This window comes from Pelobates fuscus, chromosome 1 (assembly GCF_036172605.1).
Source record: "Pelobates fuscus isolate aPelFus1 chromosome 1, aPelFus1.pri, whole genome shotgun sequence".
Classification (NCBI taxonomy): Eukaryota; Metazoa; Chordata; class Amphibia; order Anura; family Pelobatidae; genus Pelobates; species Pelobates fuscus.
This window is the reverse complement of record NC_086317.1, coordinates 20,813,713-20,839,049: the sequence shown is the minus strand read 5'-3', so window position 1 is coordinate 20,839,049 and position 25,337 is coordinate 20,813,713. Positions and strand designations below refer to the sequence as shown.

The 25,337-nt window shown below is 42.6% G+C and overlaps 1 protein-coding gene across 1 annotated transcript in view; it reads right to left on the bottom strand.

Annotated features, from left to right (window-relative positions):
* Nucleotides 1-25,337, bottom strand: part of LOC134601983 (beta-1,4-galactosyltransferase 3-like) — a 115,272-nt gene that overhangs the window by 48,337 nt on the left and 41,598 nt on the right. Inside the window, exon 3 of the mRNA XM_063446488.1 lies at nucleotides 5,738-5,973. Coding sequence (XP_063302558.1) covers nucleotides 5,738-5,973 — 236 coding nt within the window. The remainder of the gene's footprint in view (nucleotides 1-5,737; nucleotides 5,974-25,337) is intronic.

Here is a 25,337-nt window from a genome sequence, read left to right as displayed (position 1 = left end):
AAAAAACGACTATGCCAAGGCATTCAAAATGATAAGATATAAAAATATATAAAACTGCATATAAATAAATAAATATAAGTCAGGGACGTTTTGCAAGATTGTTACCAGCACATCTGTGTATGTTGTTCCGTTTTTGTTATAGGGGCCGATCAGGATGGATGTGGATAGTTTGTTACACTCTCTGCCGGCTGTTCGTGAGGTTGGCGTGCGTCCCAGACCTCACTCTGGGTGATGCACGCTGCTGGCCGGCCGGTCCCCAGGTCTCGGAACACTCTTCGTTGGATGGAAGAAAAATACTGCGTCTGGATCTTTGATCTGCGTCCGTACCCTGCTTAATTCTTTGTGGTGTAACGCGTTTCGTGGGTGTCAGCCGCACTTCCTCAGAGACGAGATGAGGATTCTTCGGTGCATCATGGTTTAAGTACAGTTCTAATTGGTGTTAATTGCATTGATTGTTACATTAAACTGTTAATTGTAAACACACAAATAAAACTTGAATTGTAGACACATGTTTGCGGTGTACAGAGTCATTTCAATTCTCATGTTTTTTCCAATGTTTCCATTATTTGTGTTTACTATCTGTATTTATGAATTGAAATGACTCTGTACACCGCAAACGTGTCTACAATTCAAGTTTTTTTTGTGTGTTTACAATTAACAGTTTAATGTAACAATCAATGCAATTAACACCAATTAGAACTGTACTTAAACCATGATGCACCGAAGAATCCTCATCTCGTCTCTGAGGACGTGGGGCTGACACCCACGAAACGCGTTAGACCACAAAGAATTAAGCAGGGTACGGACGCAGATCATAGATCCAGCCGCAGTATTTTTCTTCCATCCAACGAAGAGTGTTCCGAGACCTGGGGACTGGCCAGCCAGCAGCGTGCATCGCCCAGAGTGAGGTCTGGGACGCACCTCAACCTCACGAACAGCCGGCAGAGAGTGTAACAAACTATCCACATCCATCCTGATCGGCCCCTATAACAAAAACGGATCAACATACACAGATGCAGTGGTGTATTTTGGATTTGTGCTGCCCTAGGCACGACTAAATTCGGGCACCCCCAAAATCTAAATTTGTCCCCCCAATTCGTGTCAAAGACACTTTTTTGATTGACAGACACATGCCCTCATTGATACATGCACTGACATACACTCACTGACAGATAAACAGTCATTGGCACACACAGTTTAACCAACACACACTTTCACTGACAGACACACACTGACACTCCCACTCACTGACAGGCACACACTCTCAGATACACATAAAATGACATACACACACTGACAAACACTCACAGGCACACCCATTCTCACTAAAAGACACACACACTTTCACTCACTCACTCACTCACAAACACACACTGACAGCTACACTCACTCACAGTAAGGTGGACAGCCCCAGAACACGAGGCAAACAAGGCATTTGCCTGGGAGCTTGGGGTGGCGTTTTTTGGCGCCCCCTCTGAAAGTGCCGCCCTAGGCAAATGCCTTGTTTGCCTTTTGGTAAATACATCCCTGCACAGATGTGCTGGTAACAATCTTGCAAAACGTCCCTGACTTATATTTATTTATTTATATATCTTATCATTTTGAATGCCTTGGCATAGCCGTTTTTTCTAATAAATTTTGAACTACTTTTAACTTTATTGGATTTTACTAATTTTTATTTTTCACTACATTATGGAATACAGTCATCTATACTGTATTTCCACCTTATAAGGAACATATCTTTGTATTACGAAGTATATTATTTGGTATATACTCTGCTCACTCTGTGACTACAGATTTAAAGACGTATACACCATATACTTTTGTGTTATTACCGTATTTATTCGAGTATAACGCGCACACGTGTATAACGCGCACCCCTAATTTTCGATTAAAAATCGGTATAAAATTTTGTACCGATTTTTAATCTAAAATTAGGGTTGCTCGTTATACTCGAATAAATATTAGCCCAGCAGAAGAGGGAGGGGGTGCTCCGATAATACCTCCCAGGACCGCCGGGCAGCAAGCGTTTACTCACCTCCCTGCAGCTCCTCCAGCTCCCCAGTGTAAATCTCGCGAGACCCGCGGCCGTCAGAGCTGGGGAGCTGGAGGAGCTGCAGGGAGGTGAGTAAACGCTTGCTGCCCGCCACCCCAGGACCGCCGGGCTTGTAATGAGCCCGGCGGTCTTGGGAGGTATTATCGGAGCACCCACTCCCTGCCTCTTCTGCTGGGCTAATATTTATTCGAGTATAACGCGCACCCCTAATTTTAGATTAAAAATCGTTACAAAATTTTGCGCGTTATACTGGAATAAATACGGTACATACTAATGTCATACTAATTTATCACAGTATAGGAAACAGTTCCTCATACTGATTTCCTATGCATGAAAGTGATCCCAATTTCTCTTTTGCACAAAGTATAGTTTTTGGTGTGTACCTAATTCACTCTGCCTTTAACAGATTTAAAGGTATACACACCATACATACAAATATTGTGTTTTTATCCTGAATTCTAACAAAGCCCTTTTCAAGTGAACAAGCTCCTGGATCCATTACACTGGACTTACAGTGTTAACCACAATACTCCGCATTTCAGACAGTTTTTTGGTGAAATTTCTGCCTATATCAAGTTTTGAGCACTTCATTTCAAGTCAGACTCCCTCATCCCTGGGTGTTGCACTAGGCATACCAGACCAACCTGATTCCATTAGTATCAGCCTACTGGGTCACTGAGCAGAGATTTAAATTGTCTTGCACTATTGATTATTATTAGTAATAAAGAACCAACATGGTAGCACCACACAATAATTTGTCAAGAATACAACCTGCATCAATAAGTGTAAATGATATTTATACAAATTGAATTGTATAAACAGCTTTAGCATCTCCAGCCCCGTTCCCGCACTCTGCAGCTGATATAAATGCACCTGATTCTGCCAGATAAGGAAGATCACATGTATTATAAACATCTTGTGTCGAATCACTTAATGTGGTATGTGAAAAGGAGAACAATAGTTATCGTCTATTCATTATTGCGTACCAAACCGGTTTATTTCTTAGAACTATGATAGTAGATAGATAAGTACTACTCTATTTGTAACTACTTCTTGTGAAAAGTAGGTCCCGACATACACGGCATATAACATAAATATGTACTACCTTATCTACCTTACAGGGACACTGTAAGCACTATTTTGTTCCATAGCAGTCTCTCCTCTTCCATATGTTCCAAATTATAATCAGTCCGGGGTGAGAATGTTTTTATGTTCAATGTATTTTGGACACTTTGTTCCTCCGTAATGTATTAAAAAAAGGGGGACGGCAGCTCTAGATGAGATTGTCACTTTAAACACGGAATAACTAACATTACATATGCTATTGTATTTAAAGGGACACTATAGTCACCTGAACAACTTTAGCTTAATGAAGCAGTTTTGGTGTATAGAACATGCCCCTGCAGCCTCACTGCTCAATCCTCTGCCATTTAGGAGTTAAATCCCTTTGTTTATGAACCCTAGTCACACCTCCCTGCATGTGACTTGCACAGCCTTCCATAAACACTTCCTGTGAAGCGAGCCCTATTTAGGCTTTCTTTATTGCAAGTTCTGTTTAATTAAGATTTTCTTATCCCCTGCAATGTTAATAGCTTGCTAGACCCTGCAAGAGCCCCCTGTATGTGATTAAAGTTCAATTTAGAGATTGAGATACAATTATTTAAGGTAAATTACATCTATTTGAAAGTGAAACTAGTTTTTTTTTTCATGCAGGCTCTGTCAATCATAGCCAGGGGAGGTGTGGCTAGGGCTGCATAAACAGAAACAAAGTGATTTAACTCCTAAATGTCAGTGAATTGAGCAGTGAGACTGCAGGGGAATGATCTATACACTAAAACTGCTTTATTTAGCTAAAGTAATTTAGGTGACTATAGTGTTCCTTTAACCATTTAAAACATGAAACTTCTGTCTGACCAAACAAAAACGCTAACTCAGCCCATCATTCAGAAAACTGGGGACACTGTACTTACAAACACATTATGATTCAATACATTCAAGGCACAACTGCATTAACAGATAAAAGTAAATATAAAACCTACAGATTAATTATTAATTAGTTGGTTACTGCATAACATTTGTGAAGTCTGCACATTTTTAAATTTAAATGTTCTACTTTTGTATGCGCTTGTTTGTTTAAGCACATTCGTAGCTTGTGAATTAGTAGAGTACCACGAGTAATACCATTTATTCGAAGTTTGTTTTGTTTGGCCACATTACGGTTTATGAGTTGGTAACATTTGATTATTTATTCAGTCTAATAAACCCAATTAAAATATTTTGTCCCAAGCTACCAGCATCTTTCAACCATAATATGTGAACAGAATTTCCTCCCTCAAGTGTTGTTACTCCCGTGTCTGTCTCCCTCCAAGTCAATGGTGCTACCATCAGCTCCACCACGCAGGCTCGCTGCCTAGGTGTTCTCTTTGACTCCGACCTCTCCTTCACGCCTCATGTTCAGTCTATCGCCAAATCCTGTCGTTTCCATCTCAAAAACATTGCGCCCAACTTGCGCCGTTACAGTCCATAATGAATGCGGCGGCGAGGCTAATCTTCCTGTGCACCGGCACCTCCCACACCTTACCCTTCTGTCAGTCCCTACATTGGCTTCCTGTAAGATATAGGGCTCAATTTAAAATTCTGGTTCTTGCTTTCAAATCTCTACATAATGCTGCTCCCACCTATCTATCCTCCCTAATACACAAGTATGTCCCGTCTAGGCCCTTACAATCTGCTGAAGACTTACGTCTATCTTCTGTCCGTACTCCCACCTCTGATGCTCGCCTTCAAGATTTCTCGAGGGCTGCACCGTTCCTGTGGAACTCGCTTCCCTCCTCCGTTAGATGCTCACCCAGTCTCCACTCCTTCAAAAAAAATCATTAAAAACCCACTTCTTCATAAAAGCGTATCAATTAAACTGTTAATAGCTCCCAACTGATTCCTCTCTTGCAACTGTCACTAGTCTAATACTATCCTTACCTTTTTGTGTCACTACACCCCACTCCCTCTAGCATGTAAGCTAATTGAGCAGGGCCTTCAACCCCTCTGTTACAACTACATGTCTGTTCGTCCACCTATTGTAAAGCGCTGCAGAATTTGATGGCGCTATATAAATAACGTAATAATAATAATAATAATAATAATAACAACAACAAACACAATAAAAAAAATAGCTATATGCAAAGCATCATGGAACACCATAAGATTCAAATAATTTGCCAGCCTGTGCCTTGACAGGCGTTCAAATGAGGTCAATAAAAACTTTTTACAAATGAAGCAGCACAATTAGAAAAAAAAAATCAGGGTTAAGAGTCTCGCTTTAAAATAATCCTTTTACAGTTATATTTTGAAACAAAGATCAGGGATATATGACTAGTGAGCAATTTAAGAGTTTTAATGCTAAAATAAAATAAATTACACTTTCCTCTCTAATATGTTTTATTGGACTGCATATGGGCACATGCACTTGTAAGATTAAAGGCACAAGGATAAAGTTTTCATTTTACACTCACACAATCAACGCAAACAATATTTTTTTCAGAAAATCTAGAGGACAAAAGAATGGGGGGACTGTTTTAGACCGTAGCTAAATAGCCCTTGATTCTCCAACCTAACCCTCCAATGAGACTGTTCTGAAATGTGGTTACTTGCAAGACAGGTTTGGTAAAAGCTGGAGAAACGTACCTGATGCACCACGAAGATTGCATAGTGTAGTTGCTGTCGCTGCAGGAAAGGATGCAGATAATATAGCAAGTATCGGAGATGTACCTCTCGGTTTCGATGCGGGATGATAACTGCGGTTCTGTAGCGCCCGAAACAGTGTCTTGGACTAAAGTATCCCCCATGAGTCACATAGGGATTCTTCATTTGAATCTTTTTTAAACTTGGGGGTTTGCTGTAGACAATTGTTAAAGGGCCAACTAAAAAAAAAAAAAAACATAGAAAAATAAAAGTCAAAATACAGAAAATTGGGGAAAATAAAATTAAGGACTGCCTGAGAATCATGATATATATAAATATATATACACACACAAGCAATCGGGCTACCCAAGCTATCCATGTACTGAGTCTACAGGCTAGACACTATATATTACAGGGCTCAAAATATCAACTTGCCACTAGCCATTGGCAAGTGAAAAATTAGTCCTGGTGAGTAGAAATTCACCCCAGGGGGGATATATTAAGGCTGGCAGCGAGTAACTTTTAAGGCCTCGTTAGAAGCATAGGGCTACAAATGTTAAGCCCTTAAATATTATATTACATTATGGTATATCACAAAATTTGCATAAAATACAAATACAATCAGACCACTTGTAAAATGAACAGGGCAGAGTTTGGTATGTTTATAGTTTTATTTCAAGGTAATAAATTCCACTAACGAATTAGCTCTTGAATTCTTAGGATAGTGAGATGCAGGGAATATTTCATTACTACGAGAAATGTAAACTGATAGATTGAAATCCTATAACGAATCCGTCATTTTGTATTACCCCTCCATCCTGAGACTACGTATACATATTACCCATATCAGAGAAATATTATTCATATAAAAGATGTATAAATTATTAATACTTTAATAATATGGAACTTACCAGATTGCAATTCTTCCTGACCTTATTGCTTATTTTTGTAAGTCGAAATTTAGGCACAGAAATACAAGCGACTTATGTCTTGAGACTACGAGCAATCTATGACAGCTGTCCAAAATAATTGCTGATTCTGTATAATGTGATGTAATGCGACATGATCAGATACCTATATAATCTGATGAGTTATACCAATAAACGCAGAATTCAGTAAATTCTCCAGGCCTGTAGGTGTGATGTGCTGATTGGAATTCCTAAAGTACGAACTGCAGTCTTTAGGATCCCCGGGGGAAAGAAAAATAGCCCTAACAAAAACCAATAAAATAAATTGCATTCTATCTTCTGTCTGATGGTTTTCTTGCTGTTTGAATGCATGCCTATTGTGATCATAAAATAATATAAACTATCAATACAGTGCCTAATAGCATTGTTCCGTGATTGTACCTTGCACATTAGAAGCACGTAGATAATTCCTCCACTTTTTTACCTCTCTTAACCGGTTTTATTCTTCATTCCTTTTCAATTTAAATTACGTCTGTCTTGCCACACCTTTTTGTACTTGTTTGTATTATATTTTATTGATGGACTAAAATAAAGATCTGCTAAGAGAATGGAAATTAACATGGGAGGCGGATCATTGAGAGCGAGGGCGGCCGGCTTGTGAAGCATGAAGTGCTGAGAGAGGGAGGCAGCTGAGTGCGGAGGCCGCGAGGAAGCTGTATTCTTCCTGCTCTGCTCCCGTGCGCCTCGCAGTGATGCCGGAATATGACGTCATTCTGGCACCGGCTAACTAAACAGTGAGTGAGGGCTAAGCAGGGAGACGATCAGTGCCGCCCCACTGGACCCCCAGTATCCACTCCAGGTCTCCCAAAAGGTAGGGGGGCTGGGTGGGCAAATTTATATTAAATAAATTATAACTTGTGTATGTGAAAATGTGCTTGTGAGTGTTGCAGTATCAGTGTGTGTGCCTGTTAGTAAGAGTGTATATGTGTGTCTGTCTGTTAGTGAGTGAGTGTATGTCTGATTGTCTGTCTGTGAGAGTGAGTGTCTGTCTGTGAGAGTGAATGTGTGTGCCTGTCTGTCAGTGAAAGTGTGTGTGTGCCTGTCTGTCAGTGAGTGTGTGTGCCAGTAAATGTGTCTGTTTAGGTGATCTGCTTACCTCCAATCACATGGCCGGGTCCACCTCCATGGCTGAGTGCATTAAAGGGACACTCTAGGCACCCAGACCACTTCATCTCATTTGAGTGGTCTGGGTGCCTTGGCCCTCTACCCTTAACCAAGTTTGTCAAAACACTGTGGTTTTTGCTAAACCGCAGTGTTTTGGTTAAATTGAAAATCCCACCTCCAGCTGCCTTCTCTTACCTAGCCGCTAGATGGTGCTTCCGCATCCATAGGAGAGGAAAGGTGAGTTACGACGTGCGACGCCCCCACGCACTGTATGAGGACGTCGCACATCACGTGGGTCTAATGCAGCTTCACAAGGGGATTCAATGAATCTCTGCGTGAAGCGTGCGAGGGGTGGTGCGCTGCGTTAGATGCGCATGCGCTCTTGCTTCCCAATGATTCCCAATGAGTATGAGCTCATTGGCGGAGGGAAGGAGAGTGGGTCAGCTGATCGGATGATGCGGAAGGGGGTGTAGACGACGGAGGATGGATGTGTGACGCGGCGCTGGAAATAAGGTAAGAATTATAATATTTATTGAAGTTTATATGTCTTGCAAGGGGGGTTACAGAGGTGCAGGGGATGGGTAGAATTTAGTTTGGGAGGAAAATAAGCTGTATTTTCGGTGAGTAGAGTTTCCCTTTAATCTTGACGATCTCAGTCGATCCAATGCTTCCCCCTTATAGGAAAGCATTGAGAGGCTATTGTGCATGGGCGGCAAAATGCCACTCTGCACCAATCAACATCTACTCATAGATAATCAATGAATCCCTATGGAGAGCATTCAGTGCCTCCTTGCAAAGCATGGATTCACAATGACGGTGCTACACATTGTTCAGTACTTACCGAGAAAGTGCCGCTAGAGGCCGTCTGAGTTAAAGTGTTTACTTTGACAAGCGTGCACGGATAGGCTATAGACATAAGAACAACTACATTACGCTGTAGCGGTTATGGGGACTATAGTATCTGTAACAGCACCTCCAGGCATAAAAGGGTTAAACCGCCGTTTAGAAGATCTTCCCCTCCAAGAGACACAGGCACAGCTACTGTAGACACCATTCCACCGAACCGGAGAAGCATACGAATGCTCTCAAACATACGAATGCTGTAAACAGCCGAATAGGAAAAACCATACGAATAGGTTTACACTCCTAGCAGTCAAAATGGAACAGCAAACAATAAATTCCCCTACAAGAACGAGACAAAGCTCCGTGTTGAGGGTCAAGCAGTGAACAGACAAAGCTGTGGGATTATTGTTCTTATATACACATTAGTACCACCCACAGGGTTTTGGAAAACAACCAATAAACACGTACAATACACTCAGACACTACCACACAAAATCCTCCCCTCTGCCTGTGATAAAATTACCTTACACAATGGGTAATGTAATTATCACAGGCAGAGAAATACAGTTTTTCCACATAACTTTTAAAGTATGCATCACATTGACATAAAACTTACATTTTCAGAATCAGCATACTCCAAATACATACAAACATATGTAAAAATCATACAAACTGGTCCAGTGGTTCAAAAGATAGATCATAGTCCTTTGTGACCAAATGAAGCATGGCTTTTCTGCCCAAAACCAGTTCCACAGAGTCTTCTATCCTGGAGATAATTGGGAGGTAATCCAATTATCTCCAAGGACAGAGGCAAAACTCCATTGAACACATGGCAGCAAAAGACAATAAATTACATATCGATATGTTTTTTAAAAATCTAGAGAGATTATCTATCAAAGAGACTAAAAAGTGGTGGGAGATCTCCTTTCTGGAGGGTTACATTAAAGAAGGCCTAATACCAAGGGGCCTGAGGTTATCCAAAAATCCCGCGAACGGATTGGAGAACTCACGCCACGCTGATAGGTGGGACAAAGCCTTAGAAACATGCGCGACAGTTTTGATGGAAATTATAGTGGACTTCGAAAAGGAGAATTTAAATAATGTTATAGAGGAGTTGGGTAACTTAGAAAAAAGCAATACTTTTGACAAAAAAAGTCCTGAGTTCATACAAAAAGAAAAAGTAGTATATGACAGGGTCCAGAAAATGGACGAGAGAATTGCAGAGACTAAGAACAATAAATACAGGAGAGATATAAAAGATAAGGAGATCCAACTTTTTTCCATCAGAAATAAAAAAGACAGACGCAGTATGCAAAATTTCCATTTTAATTATAATAAAAGAAAGCCCATTAATACAACAAGAAATGATACTCATTTATCAAGAGAAACTAATGAGAATTATAGACAACATTCCCCGAAAAGAAACGTCACCCATTTGTCAAGGAAAACTAATGAGAATTATAGACAGCACTCCCCGATAAAAAGAGACAGATATGTCCCCATTTATAACCAGCAATCTAAATGGAATTTAAGAACACAAACGCAAAATGAAAATGGACCTAATAGAGTCGAGACACATCTAGAGAGAGAAACATCTCAAGATAGAGATTTTTTAGAGAGGGGGCGAGACCAAAAGGTCAAGAAAAAGGGCATAACACAATATTTCGCTCCAAAGCCCAACAGAATGGATTTAACCAACCGATTCACCCCATTAGTGGACCAAGACACACCAGGGAAAAGAAGGAGAATAAGTCCAGAGAGGGAGACTTAAATATAGACCAACGTGTGAAGGAGGAATCGATGGGCATTTTTAATATTTCGGAGATCAAATTAACCGAAGAGGAATGCCTAATTCTGAAAAAAGGCCTAAAATACACTCCAAACACCCCTCCAGACTCATTTCAGGTCTATATAGACCTTCAGAAATTCATCAGAAAATTGAGCATCAAAAGATTTTTTATCAAGAAGGAACTAGAGGATCCATTGGGACAGAATAGTAAATCTAATTATGAAACAAACCCGCACATGAAATTCAGACCCAAATCCACTTTCCAACCCCAAGACAAAGGCAGCCAAATAGAGGTTTTCAATAAAATGGTAACAAAAGATCTAGAAATGTTAACTAATAAAAAAGAGTTCTGTAACAATATGACCAAAAAAGAGATGGAAACCTTAGACCACCTGAAAAAAAGAGACGACATAGTCATTAAGAACTCAGATAAAGGGGGAGGGATAGTGGTTATGTCTATTGATTTTTACCTAGGAGAGGCCTATAGATTGTTAGGGGACACTACCACATATACCAAACTCTCTAGTAACCCTAATGTACCCTTTAAGGGCGAATTAAAAATATTACTGGAGAAAGCCGTAACTGACAACATAATCGATGCCAACATTTATGGGTTTCTTTTTCAAGAACATCCCAGAATCCCAACTTTTTACTTTCTCCCGAAAGTACATAAGTCCAAAACTAATCCACCTGGGAGACCCATAATAAGTGGCATCGATTCCCTCACATCCAAACTGTCACAATTTATAGACCACTCACTACAAAAATATGCCCAAGCAGCGAAGTCCTACTTAAAAGATACAAAACATCTATTACAAGAACTGGATTCGATCGAATGGTGCAAAGACTACATCTGGATTACGCTGGATGTTAGCTCTTTATATTCCGTAATAGATCATAAACAAGGGCTACAGGCCGTGAGGGAAAATCTCGAGGGAGATGAAACATTGGATCCCAAATTCAGGTCATTTTTACTTGAATCAATTGAGTTTATTTTGACACACAATTTTTTTATGTTCAATGATGATTTCTTTCTGCAAGTCAAGGGTACGGCTATGGGCACCAGGTTTGCCCCCAGTTATGCAAACATTTTTATGGACAGCTGGGAACGTTCATTCATTTGGACTGACAGTCCATTTGGGGCAAACCTGGTGCTCTGGCGTCGGTACATTGACGATATCCTTGTAATCTGGAAAGGGTCTGATGAACAACTTGATGATTTTTTCTCCTATCTCAACAACAATATGTTGTCCCTGGTGTTTACACCAATTTACAATCCAATAAGCATAGATTTTCTGGACCTGACAATCTTTATTGAAGATTCAGTAATAAAAACCAAGACCTTTTTTAAGCCCACAGATGTAAATAGTTTCATCCAATCAAATAGTGGACACCATCCCAAATGGCTCTCAGGAGTCCCCAAAAGCCAATTCACTAGGCTGAGACGGAACTGCACGAATGAAAAACTATATGAAGAACAAGCAGACCTTTTGATTAAAAAGTTTGTAGAAAAAGGGTACAGAGAAGAGCATCTAAAGGCAGAGGCAAAAAGAATCAGGAATACCAATAGGGGGGACCTTTTGGTTGATAGATCCAAACCACTAATTAACAAAAGAAATCCTTTTGAGTACTCTTTTAACACGCAGTTTAACTCAAAAGCGTTTCACATCAACAAAATCTTTAAAAAACATTGGTCCATCCTTCAGCTTGATGAATTTTTGGGACGTAGAATACCAAATATTCCCAAAGTTATATATAGGAAAGGGAGAAACCTCTCGACACATCTCACACCTAGTTTTTTTAAATTACCTAATAAAACTGGAAGACATAACAGTAGAAAGGGTTTTTATACATGTGGGCAATGTAAAGCCTGCAAATTGAGACCAAGCCATATTGAAACCTTTAAAAGCACAACCACCGGAGAAGAATTTAAAATCAAAGAAAATATAACATGCGTATCCACCAATGTGGTATATTTACTCATGTGTGGCTGTGGGGCACAGTATGTGGGGAGAACCGGACGGAAAGCCAAAATACGTTTTTTGGAGCATTTGAACAATATAAGGAAGGGGGTTCAGAACCATTCAGTCCCCACACACTGTAATCAGTGTCCCAGCTTCAGAACACATAGTCTGTCCTGGATTGTCATTGAACAAGTTGTTTTGGATGCAAGGGGAGGGGACATTATCACCAAACTTAGACAGAGGGAGGGATTCTGGATACATAGGCTCAAAACTTTACAACCACTAGGATTAAATGTGGATTTTGATTTGATTTGTTTTTTTATAATTTATAATTTTTTCTATAATAATTTTTTCTATAACAACAATTTTCATAAATTTTATGCCTATAACCATATATTTTTATTTTTATTTTTATTTTTATTTATTTATTTATTTTAAATATGTATATTTAATATGCATATTTTTGGCCAGTGACTCCAGAATCTTTCCCTTTGCCACCATCACCTCTTGCACAAACCTCCCCCTTTTTCTGTTGCCCCCGTAATAAGCTTGTTTTTCTTATACATTTAGACAACATTATATACTTTTAACATGTAAATAAGAGAAGTGTGATTAAAACACACAACCCTATATATAGTATGAATTGCTCAGTAATATTATAGAGCAGGAGATTCTAACATACTAATGGATAGCATTCAGGTCCTGATAGACCAATATTAGCTGTGGGAATACAAAATCCTGATTCTATTATGCCTTAGACCAAATCAGATATGGGCTAGAAATAACATTGTATGTACAAAGAACGAAACAAATTTATCTACAATGATTGTACACTAACATTAATATGATGAAATTCTATTTTATTCAATTCCATTTTATTCTTTTTTGTTTGCATTATGGGGACCTTCTGATGTCGATATATAAACCGGATGAAGTGGAACGCACGTGCGTTCCAGTGACGCACGTCCGCTCAGATGAGGAGGAGGTGGATGCTTCCGGGTCTATGGAACGCACGTGCGTTCCACAAGCAGGATCCGGAACTCCATATATGGAGCGAATGAACAAACCGACACACAGCTGATCGGTTTTTCGAAAATTGGATTGAAATACCGGCGGGAAGACCTATATAAGGAAGTTGAAGCCCCCAGAGGGATTGAAGCACTACTCCTGAGGAAGTCTGGTGACCCAGACGAAACGCGTAGAGACTTGAGACTTTTTATTTGATTGGCATTTTATTATTTTATAAATGTATACCTGTTTTGCCTGCCTGACCTCTTTATAAGGACGTTTTGGCCCCACATTGATGGAAGAAAACAGAATCATTTTGATGAGCCTTTTTATCACTACTATACTGTAAGTGTAACCATTAAAAGCTGTGATTTTACTTTTCAAACAGTGTTGCACTATGATATTTTTTATCTTTTGCATGCTTAATCTACCATCCTAATTTCGAGGAATCTGGGGAGATCCACCAATTTGATGAGCTTGAAAAATACAGATATTCTGTAAGTGTGATATAAATCCAAGGGGACACTTATGGTCTAACGTTAATCCCCTATGAGCGCTTTCTTTTATTTTTCTATAGGTCTAGATATATTCTGTTTTACCTTATATGTACTGTGAGGATTGAGAGGAATCCTTTTGTTATATCTGACCATAAAAGGAAGTACCGTATATACTCGAGTATAAGCCGACCCGAATATAAGCCGAGGCCCCTAATTTTATCCCAAAAAACTGGGAAAACTTATTGACTCGAGTAGAAGACTAGGGTGGGAAATGCAGCAGCTACTGGTAAATTTCTAAATAAAATTAGATCCTAAAAAAAATATATTAATTGAATATTTATTTACAGTGTGTGTATAATGAATGCAGTGTGTGCGTATGTGTGTGTGTATGAGTGCAGCGTGTGTGTATGAGTGCAGTGTGTGTGTGTATGAATGCAGTGTGTGAATGCAGTGTGTGCAGGGCCGGTGCAAGGATATTTGCCGCCGTAGGCAAAAAACATTTTGCCGCCCCCTCCCCCCCCATATGTCCTGACTTCCCCTCCTCCTCCCTCAGTTGTCCTTACCTCCCCACCCCCGTGTTCCTTCACCCCCCCCCCCCAGTGGTCCTGACTCACCCCTCCCCTAGTGGTCCTTACCCTCCCCTCCCCTAGTGGTCCTTATCCCACCCCCTCCCTCTCATAGTGGTCCTTATCCCCCTTCTCCCTCCCATAGTGTTCCTTATCCCCCCCATCCCTCCCATAGTGGTCCATATACCACCCCCTCCCTCCCATAGTGGTCCTTATACCCCCCCTCCCTCCCATAGTGGTCCTTATACCCCCCTCCCTCCCATAGTGGTCCTTATACCCCCCCTCCCTCCCATAGTGGTCCTTATCCCACCCCCTCCCATAGTGGTCCTTATACCCCCCTCCCTCCAATAGTGGTCCTTATACCCCGTCTCCCTCCCATAGTGGTCCTTATACCCCCCTCCCTCCCATAGTGGTACTTATACCCCCCCTCCCTCCCATAGTGGTCCTTATCCCACCCCCTCCCATAGTGGTCCTTATACCCCCCCCCTCCCTCCCATAGTGGTCCTTATACCCCCCTCCCTCCCATAGTGGTCCTTATCCCCCCCCTCCCTCCCATAGTGGTCCTTATCCCCCCCCTCCCTCCCATAGTGGTCCTTATCCCCCCCCCTCCCTCCCATAGTGGTCCTTATCCCCCCCTCCCTCCCATAGTGGTCCTTATCCCCCCCCCTCCCTCCCATAGCGGTCCTTATACCCCCTCCCTCCCATAGTGGTCCTTATACCCCCCCCCTCCCATAGTGGTCCTTATACCCCTTTTTTTTGTTATTAATTTTTATTTTATTATTTATTTCTTATTTTATTTATATTTTTTTTTTCGTCCCCCCTCCCTGCTTGATATATGGCAGGGAGGGGGGCTCTCCTTCCCTGGTGGTCCAGTGGCAGTTCAGTGGGGGGGAGAGGGGGGCTGGCAGAGCTGTAACTTACCTGTTCTGCAGCTCCTGTCAGCTCTCTCCTCCTCCTCTGCGCCGTCCGTTCTGCTCTTCTGTCAGCTTACACTGTAAGGAGCTGACCGAGGTGCTGAACGGACGGCGCGGAAGAGGAGGAAGCTGACAGGAGCTGCAGGAAAGGTAAGTACAGCTCTGCCAGCCCCCCTCTCCCCCTGTCTGTATTATGGCAATGCAAATTGCCATAATACAGACCTTGACTCGAGTATAAGCCGAGTTGGGGTTTTTCAGCCCAAAAAATGGGCTGAAAAACTCGGCTTATACTCGAGTATATACGGTAACTATTCTTTTTATCCTTATTTTACACTGCACCTGGGTGGTCTTAATTTGTATTTGTCAGTCTTTCCCATAGTCTTTCATTATACGAATGGGCTCCATGGCATAGCTATCTGGGGTATCACCGATCAAACAGGGCAAGCACCGAATGACCCGGCTTTCGTGTCTTTGCAGGGGAAAATCAAGCGTTTCAACATGGGGCCATAGTCTAAAAGGCAGCAGGCGGGCAACAAGGCTCCTCCAATGCACAGTGGCGAGATTGGTCTCGTCACAGTATCCATTTAAGAATTGTATTTTTGATGTAGAGAAACCTGGCTCCTAACTTTTCTAGCTGGCTCCTAGATTCCAAGCAAAATTTTTCAAGCACTGCTATAAAGAGCGCAGGCGTCCCAAAGCCTCCTGTTTGTGCAGGTTGGGAGAAATTGTCACTGTTAATGCGGACGTGTGAATTACGTATTGACAGTGTATACAAAACGTACTTGTATGTCAGCGCCACGCCGCCAGCAGGAGACCTACAGCTGGCAAAGCATCAAGCAAACTGTAGTTCTACAAACACTAGAAAATATCCTTTTGGTTGCAACAGATCTAAAGCAAACGTAGAAAACCTTGTCGCGCAGATTGCCTATACTTGGTCCAGACCAACCACGAAAGAGTTAATATAACGCTTAAATTCCATACCTCTAAGGGATATTGTTCCTTTTCCCAAACACTGAAATGTTTAATCAGATTTAATATAATCTACTCTTTGTGGACCATCTAAAACAGAAATCTCTCCCACTTCTACATCGTAATTGAGGAACATTGTTCTCAGTTATGATCAAAGTAATTGGCTGTGGGAACTGGTCTCCCAGATTAGATTGTTGGCCTATATTCCCTGTCAAAATAAACTTATATCCATCAATGTAATGTCTTAGCTCAAGCAGACTGACTAAACTTAGGTTAACAACTGTCTTCTACTGAGTACAACATTGTCTTTATACACATATTAGTCCCACACGCAATCTGTGATTGTGGCACACAAAAAATTAAATAAGAACTACTTTTAACTTTAATTTATTTTTTATGGCTGGCTCTGTAATTTTCACGTTTTATATGTAAATAGCCACACCTCATTCGCTGCGACGGACGTTTGCACTATACACACTTTGACTTCATGCATAAATGTTGCTTGATGACTATCTTGTTTTGTGGAAAACAAATAAACAGAGATTTACAAAAAAACAAAACATAAAAACCCAATTACATAAAGTGTAAATTGAAAGAGAATTGGAAAATACTTTCATATTATAATTATTCTGTCTAACTACGGGTAACTATCTTTTAAGGCATGCATTTGTTGTAGACTGCAAGTACAATGGGGAGATTCTGTATGTAAACAGTAAATACTTGGCACATACTTTTATACAATTAAAGCGGCACTGTCATGCCGAATCCCTTTTTTTTTTTAACCCCCCTCCTGCCTCCACTACATCCAATCGACCCCCTAGTCACCCCCAAATACCCCTAAGCCCCCCAGATTACCTATTTTTAAATCTTTATCTTCTGCCCCGATCTATATGCAGGGCGCCGCCATCTTTGTGTGGGTAGATAAAGTCCCTGTGGGACACGTCATCTACCCACACTAGACAGACTGTGAGATTCCCGCACATGCCCAGTGAAACACCTGGGCATGCGAACGGGAATTTCATCTATTCATTCATTAGTCAGATAGACGAATGAATGAATAGAAAAAATCAGACGAACAAACTAACACTGTATCAGTGTTCGTTTGCTCGTTCGGTTTATTACAAGGAAGGATCTACCGGCACGCAGCTCCCTCCTTGTAATATGTAAAGATAGAAGTGGCAGGAAACAGTGCTCCCCGCCACTTCATAAGCCCCCCATGTCCTCACCTCACTCTATGGGGGTCAATATGACCCCCATAATAGCACAAGGGAGATTAAAATCTCCCGAATGCCCCTACTCGCTATACCGCGAGTATGGGGCATGTCTACTAAACAGTGAGCAGCCTGTGGCTGCTCACTGTAGAAAAAAAATTACATAAATTACAATAAGGGGGGCGGACCTATTGTCCTCCCCCCTCCCCCACCCTGAGCGGCGGGTGGGGGCCATGAAGATGATGAGAGGGGGGACCTACTGTCCTCCCCCCCAGGCCCCCACTCCTGAGCGGCGGGTGGGGGCCATGAAGATAATGAGGGGGGACGACCTACTGTCCCTCCCCGGCCCCCACATCTGAGCGGCGGGTGGGGGCCCTAAAAAAACAATAAGGGGGGACCTACTGTCCTCCCCCGCTGGCCCCCACCCCTGAGCGGTGGGTGGGGGCCCTAAATAAAGAGAGGGGGTGGAACCTACTGTCCTCTCCTGGCCCACACCCCTGAGCGGTGGGTGGGGGCCCTAGATAAGAATGGTGGGGGGACCTACCGTCCTCCCCCCCGGCCCCCACCTCTGAGCGGTGGGTGGGGGCCCTAAAAAAACAATAAGGGGGGGACCTACTGTCCTCCCCCCCAGGCCCCCACTCCTGAGCAGCGGGTGGGGGCCATGAAGATAATGAGGGGGGACGACCTACTGTCCCCCCCCGGCCCCCACCCCTGAGCGGCGGGTGGGGGCCCTAAAAAAACAATAAGGGGGGACCTACTGTTCTCCCTGAGCGGTGGGTGGGGGCCCTAGATAAGAATGGCAGAGGGGGGGTGGGGGGGGACCTACCGTCCACCCCCCCGGCCCCCACCCCTGAACGGCAGGTGTGGGCCCTAAATGAAAATCCCCCCCCCCCCCCCCAATCAAGGTGACTAGGGGTCCCAAGCCCCTAGTCACCCCCCACCCAAATCAAACTATCCCCTACCTACCCCTCTCACCCTAAAAATAGTGGGGGAATAAAATAACTAACCTGTAAAAAAAAAAAAAATTAAACTTACCATTTGACGTCTTCTTTTTTCTAAAATCTTCATTTTTCAGCCCCCAAAAAGGGCAAATAAAAAGCCATCATACCCGTCGAACTTAAAATAAAATAAAAAACCCGAGCGCAAAAAAAATGACGAAAAAGAAAAAACCTGAGCGCAAAAAATAATCCATCTTCACCCATGGAGGGCTCCGCGCAGACTGAGCTACGCAGGGCGGGGGAAGGCTTATAAAGCCTTCCCCCGCCCTGCAATTAGGCTAAGAACACTCTGAATGGGTGGTTTAAGCCAATCAGAGTGCTCTTTGTCATTTTACACAGTGTGGGAAAGTTCTTTGGAATTTTCCCACGCTGTGTAAAATGACACAGAGCACTGTGATTGGATGGCTTGAAAACCATCCAATCACAGTGCTCTATGTCATTTTACACAGCGTGGGAAAATTCCAAAGATGGATTATTTTTTGGCGCTCGGGTTTTTTCTTTTTCGTCATTTTTTTGGGGCGCTCTGTTTTTTTTTTTATTTTAAGTTCGACGGTTATGATGGATTATTTTTTTGCGCTCGGGTTTTTTCTGTTTCATCGTTTTTTTTTTTGGCGCTCTGGTTTTTTATTTTATTTTAAGTTCAACGGTTATGATGGCTTTTTATTTTGCCTTTTTTGCGGCTGAAAAATGAAGATTTTAGAAAAAAGAAGACGTCAAATGGCAAGTTTAATTTTTTTTCACAGGTTAGTTATTTTATTCCCCCCTCACTTTTTTTAGGGTGAGGGGGGTAGGTAGGGGATAGTTTGATTTGGGTGGGGGGAGGGGTGACTAGGGGCTTGGGACCCCTAGTCACCTTGATTGGGGGGGGATTTTCATTTAGGGCCCCCACCCGCCGCTCAGGGGTGGGGGCCGGGGAGGGGACAGTAGGTCCCCCCCTTATTGTTTTTTTAGGGCCCCCACCCACCGCTCCGGGGTGGGGGCCGGCGGGTGGAGGTACCCCCACCATTTTTATCTAGGGCCCCCACCCACTGCTCAGGGGTGGGGGCCAGGGGGGGAGGACAGTAGGTACCCCCCCCCCACTATTCTTATCTAGGGCTCCCACCCACCGCTCAGGGGTGGGGGCCGGGGAGGACAGTAGGTCCCCCCTTTTTGTTTTTTTAGGGGCCCCACCCGCCGCTCAGGGGTGGGGGCCAGGGGGGGGACAGTAGGTACCCCCCCCACTATTCTTATCTAGGGCCCCCACCCACCGCTCAGGGGTGGGGGCCGGGGAGGACAGTAGGTCCCCCCTTATTGTTTTTTTTGTGCCCCCACCCACCGCTCAGGGGTGGGGGGCCAGGGGGGAGGACAGTAGGTCCCCCCCCTTATTGTTTTTTTGTGCCCCCACCCACCGCTCAGGGGTGGGGGCCGGGGGGAGGACAGTAGGTCCCCCCCTTATTGTTTTTTTAGGGCCCCCACCCACCGCTAAGGGGCGGGTGCCAGAGGGGGTTGACAGTAGGTCCCCCCCCCTTATTGTTATTAGGGGGCCCCCAACAGCCGCGCAAGGGGGGGGCCAGGGGGGAGGACAGTAGGTCCCCCCCTTATTGTTTTTTTAGGGCCCCCACCCACCGCTCTGGGGTGGGGGCCAGGGGGGGACAGTAGGTACCCCCCCACCATTCTTATCTAGGGCCCCCACCCACCGCTCAGGGGTGGGGGCCAGGGGGGGAGGACAGTAGGTCCCCCCCTTATTGTTTTTTTGTGCCCCCACCCACCGCTCAGGGGTGGGGGCCGGGGGGAGGACAGTAGGTCCCCCCCCATCTTTATTTAGGGCCCCCACCCACTGCTCAGGGGTGGGGGCCAGGGGGAGAGGACAGTAGGTCCCCCCCCTTATTGTTTTTTTAGGGCCCCCACCCACCGCTAAGGGGCGGGTGCCAGGGGGGGTTGACAGTAGGTCCCCCCCCTTATTGTTATTTAGGGGGCCCGCGCAAGGGGGGCGGGGTTATTAGTTTTTTTTTTGTTTGTTTTGTTTTTTTACAGCCACAGGCTGCTCACTGCTTACTAGACATGCCCCTACTCGCGGTATAGCGAGTAGGGGCATATTATTTACTAATACTAAGTAATCTTTACTTAGTATTAGTAAATTTGTCTGAAAGACCAATTTAGGTCTTTCAGCCTTTTAGTAGATAGCTCCCTGATACCGTGGGAATTAGGGAGTTATCTACTAAACGGCTGCAAGATGCAGCCACGGCAATGAATAGGATCGGAGTTTTATTCATTAGAATGAAATTGCGATCTGAACAAAGTGCCGAATTGCGTTCTAAAAGAAACAAACATACTGTTCTCATTCAGTTAGAACTAGGGATCGACCGATTATCGGTTTTACCGATATTATCGGCCGATATTCTGTATTTTCAGCAATATCGGTATCGGCCAATTTAGCTACCGATATTGCCGATAATACCTCCTAGGACCGCCAGGCTCATTACAAGCCTGGCGGTCCTGGAGGGGCCGGCAGCACGCCTTGACTTACCTTGCCAGCAGCTCCTGCAGCGCCCCAGTGTAAATCTCGCGAGACCCGCGGCCGCAGAGCGTTGCCACGGGTTACCATGGCAACGCTCCGCGCGGCACTAAGGGCCGCGAGATTTACACTGGGGAGCTGCAGGCAAGGTAAGTCAGCACTTGCTGCCGGCCCCTCCACAGTACTTAACAAACCACCAGACCACCAGGGAATACTATATCCCCCCCTCCCTGGTAAGAAGCAGGGAGGGAGGACCAAAAGAAAAAAAAAAAAACTATTTAAATATAAAAAAAAAATTAAAATAATTAACATAAAAAATCACACACCCCCATTTTACACAAATTACATCACTACACAAACACACACACACTGCATTACATACACATACACACACTGCATTACATACACTGCATTACATACACACACACACACACTGCATTACATACATACACACACACACACTGCATTACATACATACACACACACTGCATTACACACACACACACACACTGCATTACACACACACACACACACTGCATTACACACACACTGCATTACATACACACACACACTGCATTACATACACTGCATTACATACACACACACACACTGCATTACATACACACACACACACACTGCATTACATACACACACACACACACACACACTGTATTACATACACACTGTATTACATACACACTGTATTACATACACACACACACTGCATTACATACACACTACATTATATACACACACTACACAAACACACACTCTGCATTTACTATACACACACTACACAAACACACTCTGCATTTACTATACACACACTACACACACACACTCACTGCATTCACTATACACTCTGCATACACTATATATACACACTACACAAATACACACTGCATACACTACACACACAGCTCCGCTGTCTAAATACACTTCATCCACTACATGTGGCATGTATATTTTGTGCATTTGCCGTTATAAATTGTTTATTTTTTCAAAATGGTAAATGTACAGAATATCGGCAAGTTATCGGCTATCGGCCTGAAAGTTCAAAGATTATCGGTATCGGCTCTAAAAAATCAATATCGGTCGATCCCTAGTTAGAACGCAATTCGGCAGTTTCGTCTAAAATGACAGGAAGCATCAAGGGAACAGGGAGGAAAGGTAAGGATTATGGGAAAATTGCTCTGACCAGCGGAAATGAAGCACACTTTGCTCCTCCGCTGGTCAGAGCTGGTCAAGCGGAGAAATCCTCCATAAGGCAAAGAGTCCCTACTTTGTCTTATGATTTTAAAGAAAACTAAAGAAGACAGGAAGAAAAGAATAACAGATCCTGAGAGAGGGGGAGAAGAGGAAGAGATTGAGGAAAGGTAAGTTCGGCATGACAGTGCCGCTTTAACAATTTCAAATATCTTGAATCTGGCACCAGTTGCACTTTTGTTTACTTCCCACCAAATCACACACATTTAAACATACAAACAGAAAAATAATGTTATGTGTACTAAGAGATATCCAAATGATAACTTGGTATGACTCAAGACAAGGTGCTACAGCAGTTAAAGAAAATGAATATAAATAGAGCTTGAAGGCCTGACAGTATTCACCCACGATTACTTAAGGAGCTAAGTGTGGAAATAAGTGAACCTCTCTATTTAATCTATCATAGAAACATAGAATGTGACGGCAGATAAGAACCATTCGGCCCATCTAGTCTGCCCAGTTTTCTAAATACTTTCATTAGTCCCTGGCCTTATCTTATAGTTAGGATAGCCTTATGCCTATCCCACGCATGCTTAAACTCCTTTACTGTGTTAACCTCTACCACTTCAGCTGGAAGGCTATTCCATGCATCCACTACCCTCTCAGTAAAGTAATACTTCCTGATATTATTTTGAAACCTTTGTCCCTCTAATTTAAGACTGTCCTCTGGTTGTGGTAGTTTTTCTTCTTTTAAATATAGTCTCCTCCTTTACTGTGTTGATTCCCTTTATGTATTTAAATGTTTCTATCATATCCCCCCTGTCTCGTCTTTCCTCCAAGCTTTACATGTTAAGATCCTTTAACCTTTCCTGGTAAGTTTTATCCTGCAATCCATGAACCAGTTTAGTAGCCCTTCTTTGAACTCCCTCTAAGGTATCAATATCCTTCTGAAGATATGGTCTCCAGTACTGTGTACAGTACTCCAAGTGAGGTCTCACCAGTGTTCTGTACAATGGCATGAGCACTTCCCTCTTTCTACTGCTAATACCTCTCCCTATACAACCAAGCATTCTGCTAGCATTTCCTGCTGCTCTATTACATTGTCTGCCTACCTTTAAGTCCTCAGAAATAATCACCCCTAAATCCCTTTCCTCAGATGTTGAGGTTAGGACTCTATCAAATATTCTGTACTCTGCCCTTGGGTTTTTACGTCCAAGATGCATTATCTTGCACTTATCCACATTAAATGTCAGTTGCCACAACTCTGACCATTTTTCTAATTTACCTAAATCATTTGCCATTTGGCTTATCCCTCCTGGAACATCAACCCTGTTACATATCTTAGTATCATCCGCAAAAAGACACACCTTACCATCAAGACCTTCTGCAATATCACTAATAAAAATATTAAAGAGAATGGGTCCAAGTACAGATCCCTGAGGTACCCCACTGGTGACAAGCCCAAGCTTCGAAAATACTCCATTGACTACAACCCTCAGTTGCCTGTCATTCAAATCCTCAAGATCCTTTTTTTTTTCAGGAATTGTACCGGAGGATTGAAGGAATGCAGATGTGGTTCCTTCATTTAAAAAGGGTTCAAAATCTTTGCCTGGAATTTATAGACCTGTGAGCTTAACCTTTGTGACTGAGAAAGTATTTGAAGGTTTATTAAAGGAACACTATAGTCACCTAAATTACTTTAGCTAAATAAAGCAGTTTTAGTGTATAGATCATTCCCCTGCAATTTCACTGCTCAATTCACTGTCATTTAGTTAAATCACTTTGTTTCTGTTTATGCAGCCCTAGCCACACCTCCCCTGGCTATGATTGACAGAGCCTGCATGAAAAAAAAAACTGGTTTCACTTCCAAACAGATGTAATTTACCTTAAATAATTGTATCTCAATCTCAGGAGGCTCTTGCAGGGTCTAGCAAGCTATTAACATAGCAGGGGATAAGAAAATCTTAATTAAACAGAACTTGCAATAAGGAAAGCCTAAATAGGGCTCTCTTTACATGAAGTGTTTATGGAAGGCTGTGCAAGTCACATGCAGGAAGGTGTGACTAGGGTTCATAAACAAAAGGATTGAACTCCTAAATGGCAGAGGATAGAGCAGTGAGGCTGCAAGGGCATGTTCTATACACCAAAACTGCTTCATTAAGCTAAAGTTGTTCAGATGACTATAGTGTCCCTTTAAGGGACAATATTCAGGAATTCATTGGGAAGAACTTTGTTATTAGCAATAATCAGCATGGTTTTATGAAACATAAGTCAAGTCAAACTAACCTAATTGCATTCTATAAAGAAGTAAGTAAAAGTATAGATCAGGGTGATTGCTGAAGCATTTGATACGGAAATTGAAATTGGAATATTCTTGTTCTTGGGTAGAACATTGGCTTAATGATAGAGAACAACAGAGTACAACAAGTTGTTATTAATGGTAAATCTTCAATTTGGACAAACGTGGTAAGTGGTGTCCCTCAGGGTTCCGTTTTGGTACCACTTCTATTTAACATATCATAAATGATCTTGAAATAGGCATTGAAATCCACGTTTTAGTGTTTGCAGATGACACAAAACTCTGCAAAATTAATAAAATGTGAGCAGGATATTGCTTTGCAGCAGAGGGATTTAGATAGATTGAGGGACTGGGCACTAAAATGGCAGATGGAATTTAATGTAGAGAAATGCAAAGTTATGCACTTCGGGGGAAAGAATGCACAAGCAACTAACACCCTAAATGGTAGTAAATTAGGGACAACAAGACACGAGAAGGATTTGGGAATTGTTATAGACAACAAATTAGGCAGCAATATGCAATGTCAATCTGCAGTTGCTAAGGTCAGTAAGGTTTTGTCATGTATATATTGGAATATATATATATAACCTGAAAGTGATTTTTTTTTGTGTTCCTTTAAAAGATTGTGTCACAGATATTTCAGGTTGGTGTCCCTTTAAATTGTAGCTCTCCAAAATAAATAAATAACAACTATTAAAACCAGGTTTTAAACAGGTAAAAGGGCAAACAATCCAAAGTACGCATTCCTGACAGCATTCAGACTGCACTTTCCA